We start from the raw sequence: 12728 nt of genomic DNA on the forward strand, positions 1-12728 counted from the left end.
CCTACTCTGATTTGATTGGTAATAAATTAAACTGCTTTCCCCAAGTTGAGTCTGTTTTGCCCATGATGGTAATTGCTAAGTGATCTCTCCCTGTCCTTATCTCAAGCCACAGGCCTTTTCGTTGTATTTTCTCTCCCCTGTCCAGCTGAAGAGAGCAGTGATAGAGCAGCTTTGGTGGGCACCTGACGTTCAGCCAAGGTCAACCCACCACAGGTATGAATAAAGCAAGGCTGCAACTGGAAAGATTACAGAAATATGTTAGCGTAACAATGGGAGTCTGGACAAGAGTTTCCATGTGACATATTAAAAAATAAAGAAAAATAAAACCCCTTTGCACTCAGAATTTGAAAGACTACAACTGAGACCATACTCCTGGTTCTAAGATCCATCACGTCATAGAAGATTTTTAGATTTCAGGCCTCGATGACACACAGAGTAGTGATTATGCACAGCAACTGAGAGTGTGGAAGTGGTGAAAAGTGGGAAGATTTAAAGTTACAATTTAGGCATATTGAGCTAACTAAACACCTGTGAACAGATATGATGGACACAAGGCAATATCTTAGATTGGACAACAGGAGGTACACAGAATAGCAGGCAACTAGCACAGAAAGGTTGCTGAATTTGTGCATGAAACTACCAAGAAGTAGTTGAGAGCAGGAGAAGAGAAGATGACCATGGAAGACATCCCGCGAAGAAGTACCAAAGGAAGAGCTTTAAGAAGTACATTCACATCAACGCTTAAATAGATCAAGTACTAAGAACAGAAAAGAAATCAAGGGACTTCCTCACAACACATTGATAGACTGACCACAGATAAAAAGGAAGAAGCTTTTCAGAATTGTCTTCTAGCCCCAACCATGTCCACAGCTCAGCACTTCTGCTATTTCTTTAACAAAATAGCCTTATGCAAATACAGAGCACTAACATCTGAAATCTCAGATACTTCAAAGGCAGTTTGGTTATTGCTCTGGCTGTGGATGCTAAGAATCTGAGATGGTATAAACTGGACTTCCAGCCAGTACGCTGGCACACTCTACTGAAGTCGGGGAGTTAAGTCAAAGTTAATAATAATAATAATAATAATAATAAAAAAATTTTTTATTATTATTATTATTGAAACCATGCCAATTGTGGCTTAAGTGATACAATAGCACTATACAAAACCAGTGCTTCCTAAAGCATGAACTATTCTAACATAAGATTTAAGAACAAACCACAGTGCAAAAAGCCTGCAGCCTTGGAGTATAGCATTGCTAAATGGCACACAGAAATCAGGCTGTATTTTACAGCAAAGAGCTTAAATTTTTCTGGTGTCTCGTGTAAAACCTTAATTATCTGTCCTGACTTCATATCTATCGAGGGACAACTGGTAACCTGCAGCTGAAAATGGCACAAGTACTGAATGCTGTTTAAAGTGGGTGCTGAAAAGATGCCTGTACTCTCATTTGGTTTCAGAAAGCCACTGCAATATTTGTCTGTTGTACAATGGCTGCCTTTTCCCTTACCCCTCGCCACTCCCTTCAAAATGATCACAGAAATTGGGAGCAATACAGGAACTGCTGTGCTGAGCCACTATGAGCATAATATTGCCTGTACTTGGCCAATTCCCCTGAAACCGAACAGGGCAAGCAGTAGGCACTCCAGCTGCCTGCAAGAGCCGGACTATCAATTTAAGCTAATTTTTTTCAGAAAAAAAACAGAGAACGTTCATGAAATTGTATTTGTGAAGTATTACTCAAGTTCCTAGAGCTGGTAAAATAAGAAATACTAACAGACATATGGGTTTTGACACTTAAATGTATTTCATAACAAAGAAAAAACAACGCTCAAGCCTACTGAAGGAATATTTACTCAGCAGCTGTAAATGAACACTGTGTCCATCAATCTCAAACACCCATCTGAGTAACAGTCAATTAACTCTGATCACTTGCAGTGCTGACAGGCACCAAAATGATTGGAATCTATCTTTCCTAATCAAAAGGAAAGAGTAAGTTGGGAAAAAAATTATTATTCTAGCTTACTCCAAAGAAGATGCTGTACAACAAGAAACAGGTAATATTCAAAGACTTCTTGGTACTTCTGTCCTGATTTATGAACAACTATATCAGATATTTGAAAGAGAATGGAACCAGTTTGCATAAAATCCACACACTTGACTCTCCAAAAAATTGCAGTGCTTGCACGCTGAACCCACACAACCTTACGAAATCTCATAAAATCTCAGATATGGGCAGAAGTGCATCCCTCATGCTCTTCCTTTCAGTCTGTCATCATAAAGCTCATAGAGACAATGGTTGTCCTCAAAACAGTCTTCTTCAAACATGAAAGCAATTCCAACCTCCAGGAAAAACTTCACATGCAGTTTGCAAACCACGACACACCCTATCAAGCGGTGTTCACCCAGTCCTGAACTATTACTATACACTGCAGCATTTGGATAGCACTGTGATTTATAATGTTTACGCTTCTTGTACAGAACCATGTTCACTTAGACACACAGCTCTCTGTAACAGACAGACAGGAAGGGGGAGCGAGAGAGGGAGAGAGTTCATATCTTTCCTTTTATATACTTCTTACTTTAGATTTTTTTTCCTATTGTGTTTGTTAAATTCTTAAGTCAACATGACATGGTTCACACATGTAAACTGAAGTACATGCGTAGGTATCTGCAGGATCAGGGCCTTGCTAATTCCAGTATCTATTTCTGTCTCTTTCTAAGCCTCATCTTTCCTTTATGGTAGTTACTGTTCATTCAGTAACAAAACATTCAATATAATTCAAAAACAGCATTAAAAATACATCAGTTTACAGAATAATGCACACAAAGCATGTGAACCTTTGAGTACTGGATTTCGAGGTAGCTTCAGATAATGTATCTTTGGGTCACAATTACTTATATTGTGCTTAATGTAAATTACCTGGCACTGTAAAGTAAGAGTACAAAACCTTCAAACCTTCAATACAAATCTAGTGACTAGTAGAATATGCACAGTGACACACCTGACCACAAAGCATCCTCCACAAATACAACAACATTGAGCAATCTGTATTAGGATACTGATCACATTGACACTTGAATACACTTGAATTTAAAAAAAAAAAAAATCCGCTGCTTTTTACTGCAACTTGAGAATGAAATGGAATTCAGAAGCCAAAGGATACTTAAAATTCACCATCAACACATTCTACACAAAGTCATAAATGGTACAATATGACAGGAAAAATTGCATCCTAACAGTGTCTAGGCCATGCAGTCTGTGTACCAAAGTAGTACATTGTATATTCTGTGAATATCTGATCTGCTCAGTGGTTTAGCTGTCTTGTTAAAAATAAGAGTGCTAGGCTTCAAAGTATGGCCTTCAGCTTGCAGTCACAGTAGCCTTCAAAGGATAACTAGCAAAGATCATGCAACAAAAGCTAAATCATCCACAGAAGAGACAGAAATGTTGGAAAATAACAAGGAAACTGAACTGCTTCAGTGAAGTGCAGTCCTAGAAATTTATCCTGGCATTTTCAGCCTGGACCTTCTAATAGTAAGTTCCATTAATAAATACAAAAGCTGAATAGAGAGCATCATCTGCATCCACATCAAGGGAAGAAAGGAATATGTAGTCCTCAAACACACTAAAAGGGCAATGATACCATAATATTTCAAAATATTAAATCATGACTTAGAAACACATGAAAAAGCAAAGGAATTTTAAAACATAAATTTTTTTCTGTAAACATACCTTTTTTTATATATATACTTACAGACAGATATAGACATAGGTAGAGCATTTTCTTTTGAATAGTTTTTAATCTATCAGTCATGATGTCTATGCTTCTCTATAGACATTATCTCCCTCTTCCTAACCCTTTCCCCATTTTTGTTACTTGGGTATTGCTCAGCTATTTACTATATGAAACTTGATTAAATAGACATTAAGAACAGGGAAAGTATAAACTTTTCTCTTTGCTCTTAATTTTTAACACAATGATGCAATACTGCTTCTTACTTAAGGAACTGCTCCTGTATTCCTTCTCCAAAAATTTCTCTCATTTGGGGTAGCAGTCTTGTATTGTCATGACAGTTTTCATCAAACAGAAATTACAAGATCAGGTATTCTCTTAGTTAAAGGAAGGTAAAAATGTCTTGGAGGGCTGCCATGCCTCTCCCAACCCACTGAATTGCACACTTGCATGGTCTTGTCAAACCACAAAAGCTGTGGTGCTGGCATGGCTCTGCCCTGGAACCCTTGGGGCACCAGTAGCACAAAACGTTATGTATTTATGAAAACATAGGGTTTGGGGGATGAATACAGGGCAGAGAAAGCTAATGAGGCCTGCAGGCAACGTGGATCAATATGCATTTCTACACAGGGACCATTTATCAGACTCTGCTACTTGTACCACCAGAGTGGTTTTTTTTCATCTTGGCCCTAGTTTGGAAGGAAAGAGAAAGGTAGTAAGAGCCTAGTACATCTACATTAAGTGCTCAACTGAATGAGCTTCCATACAGAGGAAAACCAGGCTCTAAATATTCAACGCATGTCTAAATTCTGCTAAGAAATCCCTAAACCACTGCAGAGCTATTGAGGATCAAGACTTTGGCCATAAAAATGCACTTAGCTGCATTTTACATGATTGTTGCATGATGCATAGCACAGCTTAGCTCTAAAAGACAGATTCAAAAATCTTTAGACTTAATGAGTATTAGAAGCCTAAATACTCCACTGATCCAGACACTTGTTAAAAATGTTTACTCAGGTTGTGGATGCCTGAAGAGATCACATGCTGTAGAAAAACATCTCTTAAGCATGGATTGTCTATACCATCTAGAATTTTGTGTAGATCTTTGTTAAATAGTGAAAGTCAAAACACAACAGCCTTCAAAAACAAATTCTAATGAATATTAGACATACACTTAAAGCATCCTTTTTATGAAGGTAAAAGTCTATCAGATAGCAAGAGGAAAACAGACTGAATTATAAAAAGAAATCCATTTCCTCTCATAATATGTGTCCTCTGAAGCTTTCAGACAAACAAATTCCCTTGATATGCTGCTTCAGCATCATTGTAAGAAAAAATGCTCTCTACATCATGCCATATTGTATCCAAACTAAATAGTTAAAGGACATCATTTGCCAGAGTGAATTAACATATCTGGCAAATGAGTAATTCAATGGGGAATCACAGATATGTGTTCTCACATTAAGTGATGAAATGAAGGGCTAAGGACAGCCCTTGAAATGGAAGCAATTTTTGGATTATTGGTTAACAATCTCAAACAATATTGACTCCAGGGAAAGTGCCTTCCTAATGAAACCAACAGCTCACATAAAGAGATCTTACAGGGTCAAATCTGTAATTATTTTTTTTTTGCTGAGAATGTCATTTCCCAGATTTAAAACATCTTTTTTTTGAAACCTTAATCAAATTATTTGCATGTATACGGTTTTATTTACTTTCACAAACATTTGATTTTTGTAGTGATGTTAGATGCTCATATGACCCAGGTTCCTGGAGTCCAAGCCCAGCGAAAGAAATTGCTCTTCTGTGAAGGCCATAGTGCCCTTAGACTATAATTTAAATTGTTAAGTAGTTCTCTGCCCATTTTTAAAAACCATAAAATTGTTTTTAAAGTTCTCTGTCTTAATGATATTTACCTTATTACCCTTTGGTGGCACGCTTCATTGTTATCTTTTTTTGTTAACAGAAATCAGAAGGTGAGAGGGATAAACATTCAGTTGATATACATTATAACCATTAGGATCTTGCTCTCTAATGAAATAATATGCCTTTTCAATACAGTGCTATCCTTACGCCTTGGACTAAAAGCCAATATGACTGGCTTTTATTAGCACCTTGGCAAAAGCATCACCACCCAGCTCTAGGACAGCTCTAGCAGATGTGGAGAGACCTCTAAACAAGTGACATGAAATAGTCCCATGGCTGATACTGTCATTGTTGCAAGTGTGGCACATGATAATTCTGCCTCCCAGGCTCTGGGCTGAGCAAGCAGAAGGCAGCTGTGGGCACCGGAGAGGCCACGGTACATAGCAGTGGGGAGATTGCCCGGGGCTGCAGAGACAAAAAGAGGGCAGGGGAGATGGGGCAAGCCTACCCTGCAAGGCCAGCCACATGCTGGTTCTTTAAAACTGGAAAACTGAAGCTGTAAGCATTTCTCATTTTGAGTTCCAGTGTATGCAATACCTAGTGGCCACAGGCTGAAGGACTTACATTGGTTACCGGAAAAGGAAGCCTCTACCATTTGCTATATCCTCCTTACAGGTAGTTGCCTGTCCACACATTTTGCTCCCGCAATAAGTTCCTTCAGAAGACGATAGAATGGAGAGAAGCAAAAGAGAACGACTGCAGTAGGAAGACAGACAAAACCAAAGACACCACTTATACCAGACATGGAAATTGAAAAGCTTCCCCCACCCCACCACTCTTCTGCTCTTTCACGCATTTCTTTACATACAGCCCTGGCCTGAGACATGGACTTCCCTGCCACAGCCCCAGGTAATGACAACCCTAAGCCTGTCAGACCATTATGCTGGAATGAATATCCATCTGCATCATTTAGTTTTGGCACCTCTATCCATAGTATCTAAGTACCACTGTTTTTTCCTGCGTGGCTTCCCATCGCTGAAAGTCGATATTCGCCACCCAAGCACGATGACATACATGTAAACCACAAGATACTTAATCGAGAATTACTGTGCTTTCACCAAATGCTCAGAAGCCCCCTGCACTGGCATACTCCAGCCTCAGTTTGAACAAAACTCTTCCCTGCCATGCAAATTCAACACTGTCAGCAATTCTGTAGGGAGGAGGAAAAGGAAAAAGGAAGGAGAGGGCTGAGCTCAAACTCGCCCAAGGGCCGGTCCCAGTCTTAGGCCTGGGCAGCAGTCCCCAGGAGAAGTCATGCAACAAGGCCTTTCTAAGGCCTCCAACACACCATTTCATACAATGCACAGAAAATCTAAGCGATTTAAGAAAAGGCCACAGACTCAGCTTCCTCATAAATGCTGTTACTTCAGTGTTGGTACCAAATAGATAGGTCAGATCTCAACAGGCCTACCGGAACCTAGATAAGATGCATTGCTTAACTTCTGAAGAAACCAGCTATGTGTACACACATACACACACTGAAGAAGACCCATAAGGCTAAATAAGACATGGAAAAAGGAGGACAAAAGAGTTAATTTCAAATATTTCTTTTTATGAATTTGAAAAATAGTAATAAATCACTGCACTGAAAATAGTTTTATTTACAAATGCTGGGTCAACTGTTATTTTTCTTAACCTCTGAAGAGTAGCACCAGGAGATTATACTGGGCCAGAGATAAACCAGGTATAAGCAAACATAGTGAAAATGTTCAACACAAACCAAAATAAGGACCTGATACAATGTCCTCTGTGTGGCCTTATTTTTTATAAAGAAGAAATCTATTTTTAAAATTACAACAATTTCAAATAGAGAGAGTCTAAACGTGTTTCTGCAATAATCACAATCATATTCAACAGCATAAGAATACACAGTAAGAAATAAAGAAACGTATTGGAATGAGATTAGAATTATTTCATAATATTAACCCATAGCATCATTCAGACAATGTTTTCTGTCAATAATCAGAACTTACCATATTGATTGGGTCAACTGGGCCAATGCTGTTAACATAGACATCTGTTTCAATTACCGTAGTTCTCACTAAACAAGACAGTAACCATAATAATTACATATTTAATTAACTTTGTACATTGTTAGTGTAATTTAACCTATTTACTAAAACAACAACAAACCTGATATTCTTTTATTAGATGCAGAATAATTAAACCTCTGGTTTGTTCATTTTCCAAAGGATCATATATGATTCAGCTCCCTTATTCCATATGAATTGTTAGAATTATCAACAACAAATTGTTAGAATTTTTTACTTCGTAATGCAATCCCCACCTGTACTTTGTGAACAGATATAAGATAGATATAAAAGGTAAAAAAGGTAAAGGAAGGAAAAAAATCAAAACCTGTCTTGCAACGTAAAAATTTAATCATGAACAGAAAAAAAAGCTTTGGAAAAAATTGCTAGTACAACAAACCATAAGGTCTGGGTGCAGCTGTGTTTATCAGCTGTAAGGAATCAATATGCAGTGCTTTCTGTCAATTCCTACTGAAAATGTGTAACAAAAATAAAATAATTTTTCATCACAGATTTCTTCAAATCATGCAACTATAGCACACCTAAGGATTACTAATATCCTTTCATCAGCTTGATTAATACACCGCTTCAAACACCAAATTGAAAGCTCCTCAAGCGAAAGTCATTTAAAAGCTAAACATTTCCAAAATTATTTTTCTTTAAAAACACAGGGAAACCACTCTTGCCAGGCAGACAAAAATTAACTGTTTTAAAAATATATTCTCTTACAGAATATACTCTCTCTGTGTACTTACAGAAGGGCACAAACTCTAAGTGACTTCCCATGAAAGCCACATCTGAAGTACAGGTGGCACTGATAATTCAGTTTTTTCCTCCTAACTGGTTTATAGGGGAAAAAGGTACAAACTGAAGAGGTCAGGATGCATTTTAACTTCATCAATCTACCAAGCATTTTCTTCTAGCTTGTACTGGAGAGCCAGAACGTGGGCACAAGGACATATTTCCTAGTTCCCAGTGGAATGAAAAGGGTTAATAATAAAGCTCTGATGGTATTTCTTTCATGATCTGGCACATTAAAATGAAGCATCTCTGTCCATCTGCAGATGGAAAAGGGGGAAGGTACAAACAAAAAGGCACTTTGATTTCATAGGATTGGGACCCTAGGTCATCAGATTTGATTTCTTTATACTGCAAACCATCAGAGATTGCCCAAGTGCTCTATAACAAACCTAAAATCTTAAGTAAGAGGATTTTTCAAATCTCAAAAATCTAAAACTCTAACAGACACACAGAAAGAAACAGAGTATCATTAACAGCCTTGCCAGCTACAATGACAGGCAAGATACTTTTCCTACATATCCTCAGATACCTTCTCCCTGCCAATCTCACTTGGGAGGAAATTCTCCCTGATTCCAAATCCGATTACTGGTGTGACCCTGAGCCTGACAGCAAGACACACCAGTGAGGCTGCACAAAGGATTTTCTGTACAACCACAGAGCACAGAGTCACTTGATCATTATCCTGTCCACAGCATGCTTCACAGAAAGTTTAAGCAGATTCTGGAAACCAATTTATTTCCTGGGGGAAAAAAAGTAAGTACTTCCTGAGCTGCAAATGTTTTCAGTATCTGCAGGGCTCATAAAGGAAGGAGGGCAACACAAGAACTCATATATACAGACTGAAAAAGCAGAGTAAAAAAAGTATATAATGCATGTGTGTATATACACATATGTATAATATAACGTATTTTACATACACCACATCTCACAAACAGATATCTTCTTCCTTTAGTTTTGCAACCCTATTTATCTATATAGCAGCAACCCCAATGCTATACTAGAACACAAGGAGGTAGATCAAAAGTGTATCTTGCCTCATTACTCAAGCACTGTTGAATACACTATTTTTCCCCATATTAGTAGGAAATGTTTAATTCTCCTTAGTGTTACAAAATCTTGTTTTGTTCTGAGGTTCAATTCTTTGACTCCAACTTTCAGCATTGCCTAGCCACATATCAAACCTCTTCTTCAGACACAAGTACCTACACTCAGTGATTAAGGTCACCTCTGAAACTTGCCTTCAGTATGCTAACAGTTCACACCACATACTGTAAATACAACCTACAGATAATCCGTTCAGCTTTAACTTCTAAACTTGCTCCATTGTTTCCAGATCCATCTTGAAATGTGGGCGCTGGAACTGGAAATTTTTCTAACAGTGCTATCAGTGCTGCTTGAACATTTCGAAATTTCTACTTGTTGTATTCCTTTTCAAGAGGGGACTTACCTCAGGACAATACTCAGGGGATACATAGCTTATACTACACAAAATATCTAAGTTTTCCCATAAATCACTGCTTTACTATGCAGAATCTCTCACCTTGAAATATGACCCACAGGCTTCCTTCCCCCCACTTCCTTTTTTTTTCCCCTCTCAATTTCTGTATCTCCAGTTTTACTGAAGGAGCTGATTACTCTGCAGATAGAGCCTCTCCCTTTCCAACAGTCTTTGTGTCATCTGCCAACTTTGCTACAAAAATTCATTGCTGAAATCACTCAAAATATCATTGTTCTTGACCAAGACTTTCCTATGAGACCCCTACTATAGACAGCCCAGCCATGGAAATTTCCTTATTAACAACTAAATTTTGAGATCTGTCAGCAAGCCAGTTTTTAATGGGGGCTGTGTCAATTTTATGAAATTCCAGCTTGCAGCGAGCAGTACTTGATCTGCCACAAGGGCTCTCCTGTAATGTGCCATGGAGTTCAATTTGCCTTTTCCATATTGTTCTGAGTAAGATTATTAGAGCTATTAAGAACCAGTGAAGAGTCTGATAATCTGCCTCTGTTGAAATTATTTTAATTGACCCAAATGATCCAGAGAAAGAGATCCAATTCAAGAAGACTGGAAGAAGCTGTTTTGTTACCTTAGTTCTTCTGTATGGTACAGAACAAAGTACTTCTGTGAATTAGAAGAAAGAATTTGTTCTTCTCGTGTTCTTGATCTAGAAGTGATATGAGTCCATGGAAATGACAAATGCTGGAGGAAAATACATTCTTGACACTAATTTGACATCCATATAATTACTATTGTTCATTTACTCTCCACAAAGAGCTAACAGTGAAAGATGGTTTGAGAAGACTTTTCTGTGAATGCTTCTTATTTTACTTCAAAAATTTGGTATCAGCCTTGAAAACACTATGAGTAGGAAGAGGGCTATTTAACACATCCTGTGTGAAGTGCAAGACAACAATGTAAACTTAAAGAAGCTTCTAAGGAAGGGGAGAAAGGACCTGTACACTTTAAATATTTACACTGGAAGACAATATGAGCCAGGCTACAGTAAAGTAAGAAGGTGAGAGGACAGCAGACTGCATACTCAAGAGAAAGAGAGAGAGAAAAGAGCAGCAAAGGGCAGCTGCCCCCAAGGGGTAGTTCATCAGCTCCTAATGTAGCTGAAGCACACAGGGAACCTGTTTGCTAAGCCCGGTCTAGAGACATCTACTCACACTTTCTGATGTCCTGCTTTGACAACTTTTCTTCACTAGATTAAACTTTTCTTCTGGTTTAAAAGATTTGACTGAGATTGAACATCATCTAACACAAGCACATAGATAAGGACAGGCTTGTCCCAAGCAATAAATATAGTAAATAAGCAACAATTGTGCCTGAAATTCAAGAGCAAGAATGAACTTCCTGACAAGCAACAAGACATGGAAAGAAGTCACTCTCAGCAGGCAGGGACCACTACCTTTCTAGTAAGTGATGATGCTGCATAACCCCTGGGCTGTGGTAGCTTGACCTTGGCTGGCTGGATGCCAGGTGCCCACCAAAGCCACTCTATCACTCCCCTCCTCAGCTGGACAGGAGAGAGAAAATATAACAACAGGCTCGTGAGTCAAGATAAGGACAGGGAGAGATCACTCAACCAATTACCGTCACAGCCTAAAGAGACTCAACTTGGGGAAAAAAATTAATTTAATTTATTACCAATCAAATCAGAGTAGGATAAAGAGAAATATAAACCAAATCTTAAAAACACCTTCCCCTACCCCTCCTTTCTTCCTGGGCACAACTTCACTCCTGATTTTCTCTTCCTCCTCCCTACCAGCAGGCAGGGGCATGGGGAATGGAGGTTATGGTCAGTTCATCACACATTGTCTCTGCCGCTCCTTCCTCCTCAGGGGCAGGACTCCAAACTCTTCCCCTGCTCCAGCGTGGGGGCCCTCCCATGGGAGACAGTTCTCCATGAACTTCTCCAATGTGGGTCTTTCCCACAGGCTGCAGTTCTTCACAAACTGCTCCAGCGCAGGTCCCTTCCACAGGCTGCAGTCCTTCAGGCACAGACTGCTCCAGCGTGGGTCCCCAAGGGGCCACAAGTCCTGCCAGCAAACCTGCTCCACCATGGGCTCCTCTCTCCACGGGGCCACAGGTCATGCCAGGAGCCTGCTCCAGCGCGGGCTTCCCAGGGGGTCACAGCCTCCTTCCAGCATCCACCTGCTCCGCCATGGGGTCCTCCCTGGGCTGCAGGTGGATATCTGCTCCACCATGGACCTCCATGAGCTGCAGGGGGACAGCCTGCCTCACCATGGTCTTCACCCCGGGCTGCAGGGGAATCTCTGCTCCAGCGCCTGGAGCATCTCCTCCTCTCCTTCTTCACTGACCTGGGGGTCTGCAGGGTTGCTTCACATATTCTCACTCCTCTGTCTGGATGCAATTGCTGTTGAGCAGCAACTTTTCCCCTTTCTTAATGTGTTATCCCAGAGGCACTACCACCATCACTGATGGGCTTGGCCTTGGCCAGCAGCGGGTCCGTCTTGGAGCCGGCTGGCATTGGCTCTGTCAGACATGGGGGAAGCTTCTAGCAGCTTCTCACAGAAGCCACCCCACTCTCTCTCTGGGTAGCTCTCCCACTACCAAAACCTTGCCATGCAAACCCAATACACAAGCATATTCTGAAACCCAGTTTGAGTTCAAAATCTGTATTTTGAAAATTGTTTACTCTCCATTAGAAAAATCATAGTGATAAAAATCTACCTCAGTCATTGAAAAATTATTTTAGTAATTGCTCTGAC

General features: G+C 39.7%; 1 protein-coding gene across 1 annotated transcript in view; it reads right to left on the reverse strand.

Moving 5' to 3' along the window:
- Nucleotides 1-12728, reverse strand: part of GABRG1 (gamma-aminobutyric acid (GABA) A receptor, gamma 1) — a 57754-nt gene that overhangs the window by 23430 nt on the left and 21596 nt on the right. Inside the window, exon 3 of the mRNA XM_010574491.1 lies at nucleotides 7635-7702. Coding sequence (XP_010572793.1) covers nucleotides 7635-7702 — 68 coding nt within the window. The remainder of the gene's footprint in view (nucleotides 1-7634; nucleotides 7703-12728) is intronic.

This window comes from Haliaeetus leucocephalus, unplaced genomic scaffold (genome assembly GCF_000737465.1).
Source record: "Haliaeetus leucocephalus isolate CR32 unplaced genomic scaffold, Haliaeetus_leucocephalus-4.0 Scaffold439, whole genome shotgun sequence".
Classification (NCBI taxonomy): domain Eukaryota; kingdom Metazoa; phylum Chordata; class Aves; order Accipitriformes; family Accipitridae; genus Haliaeetus; species Haliaeetus leucocephalus.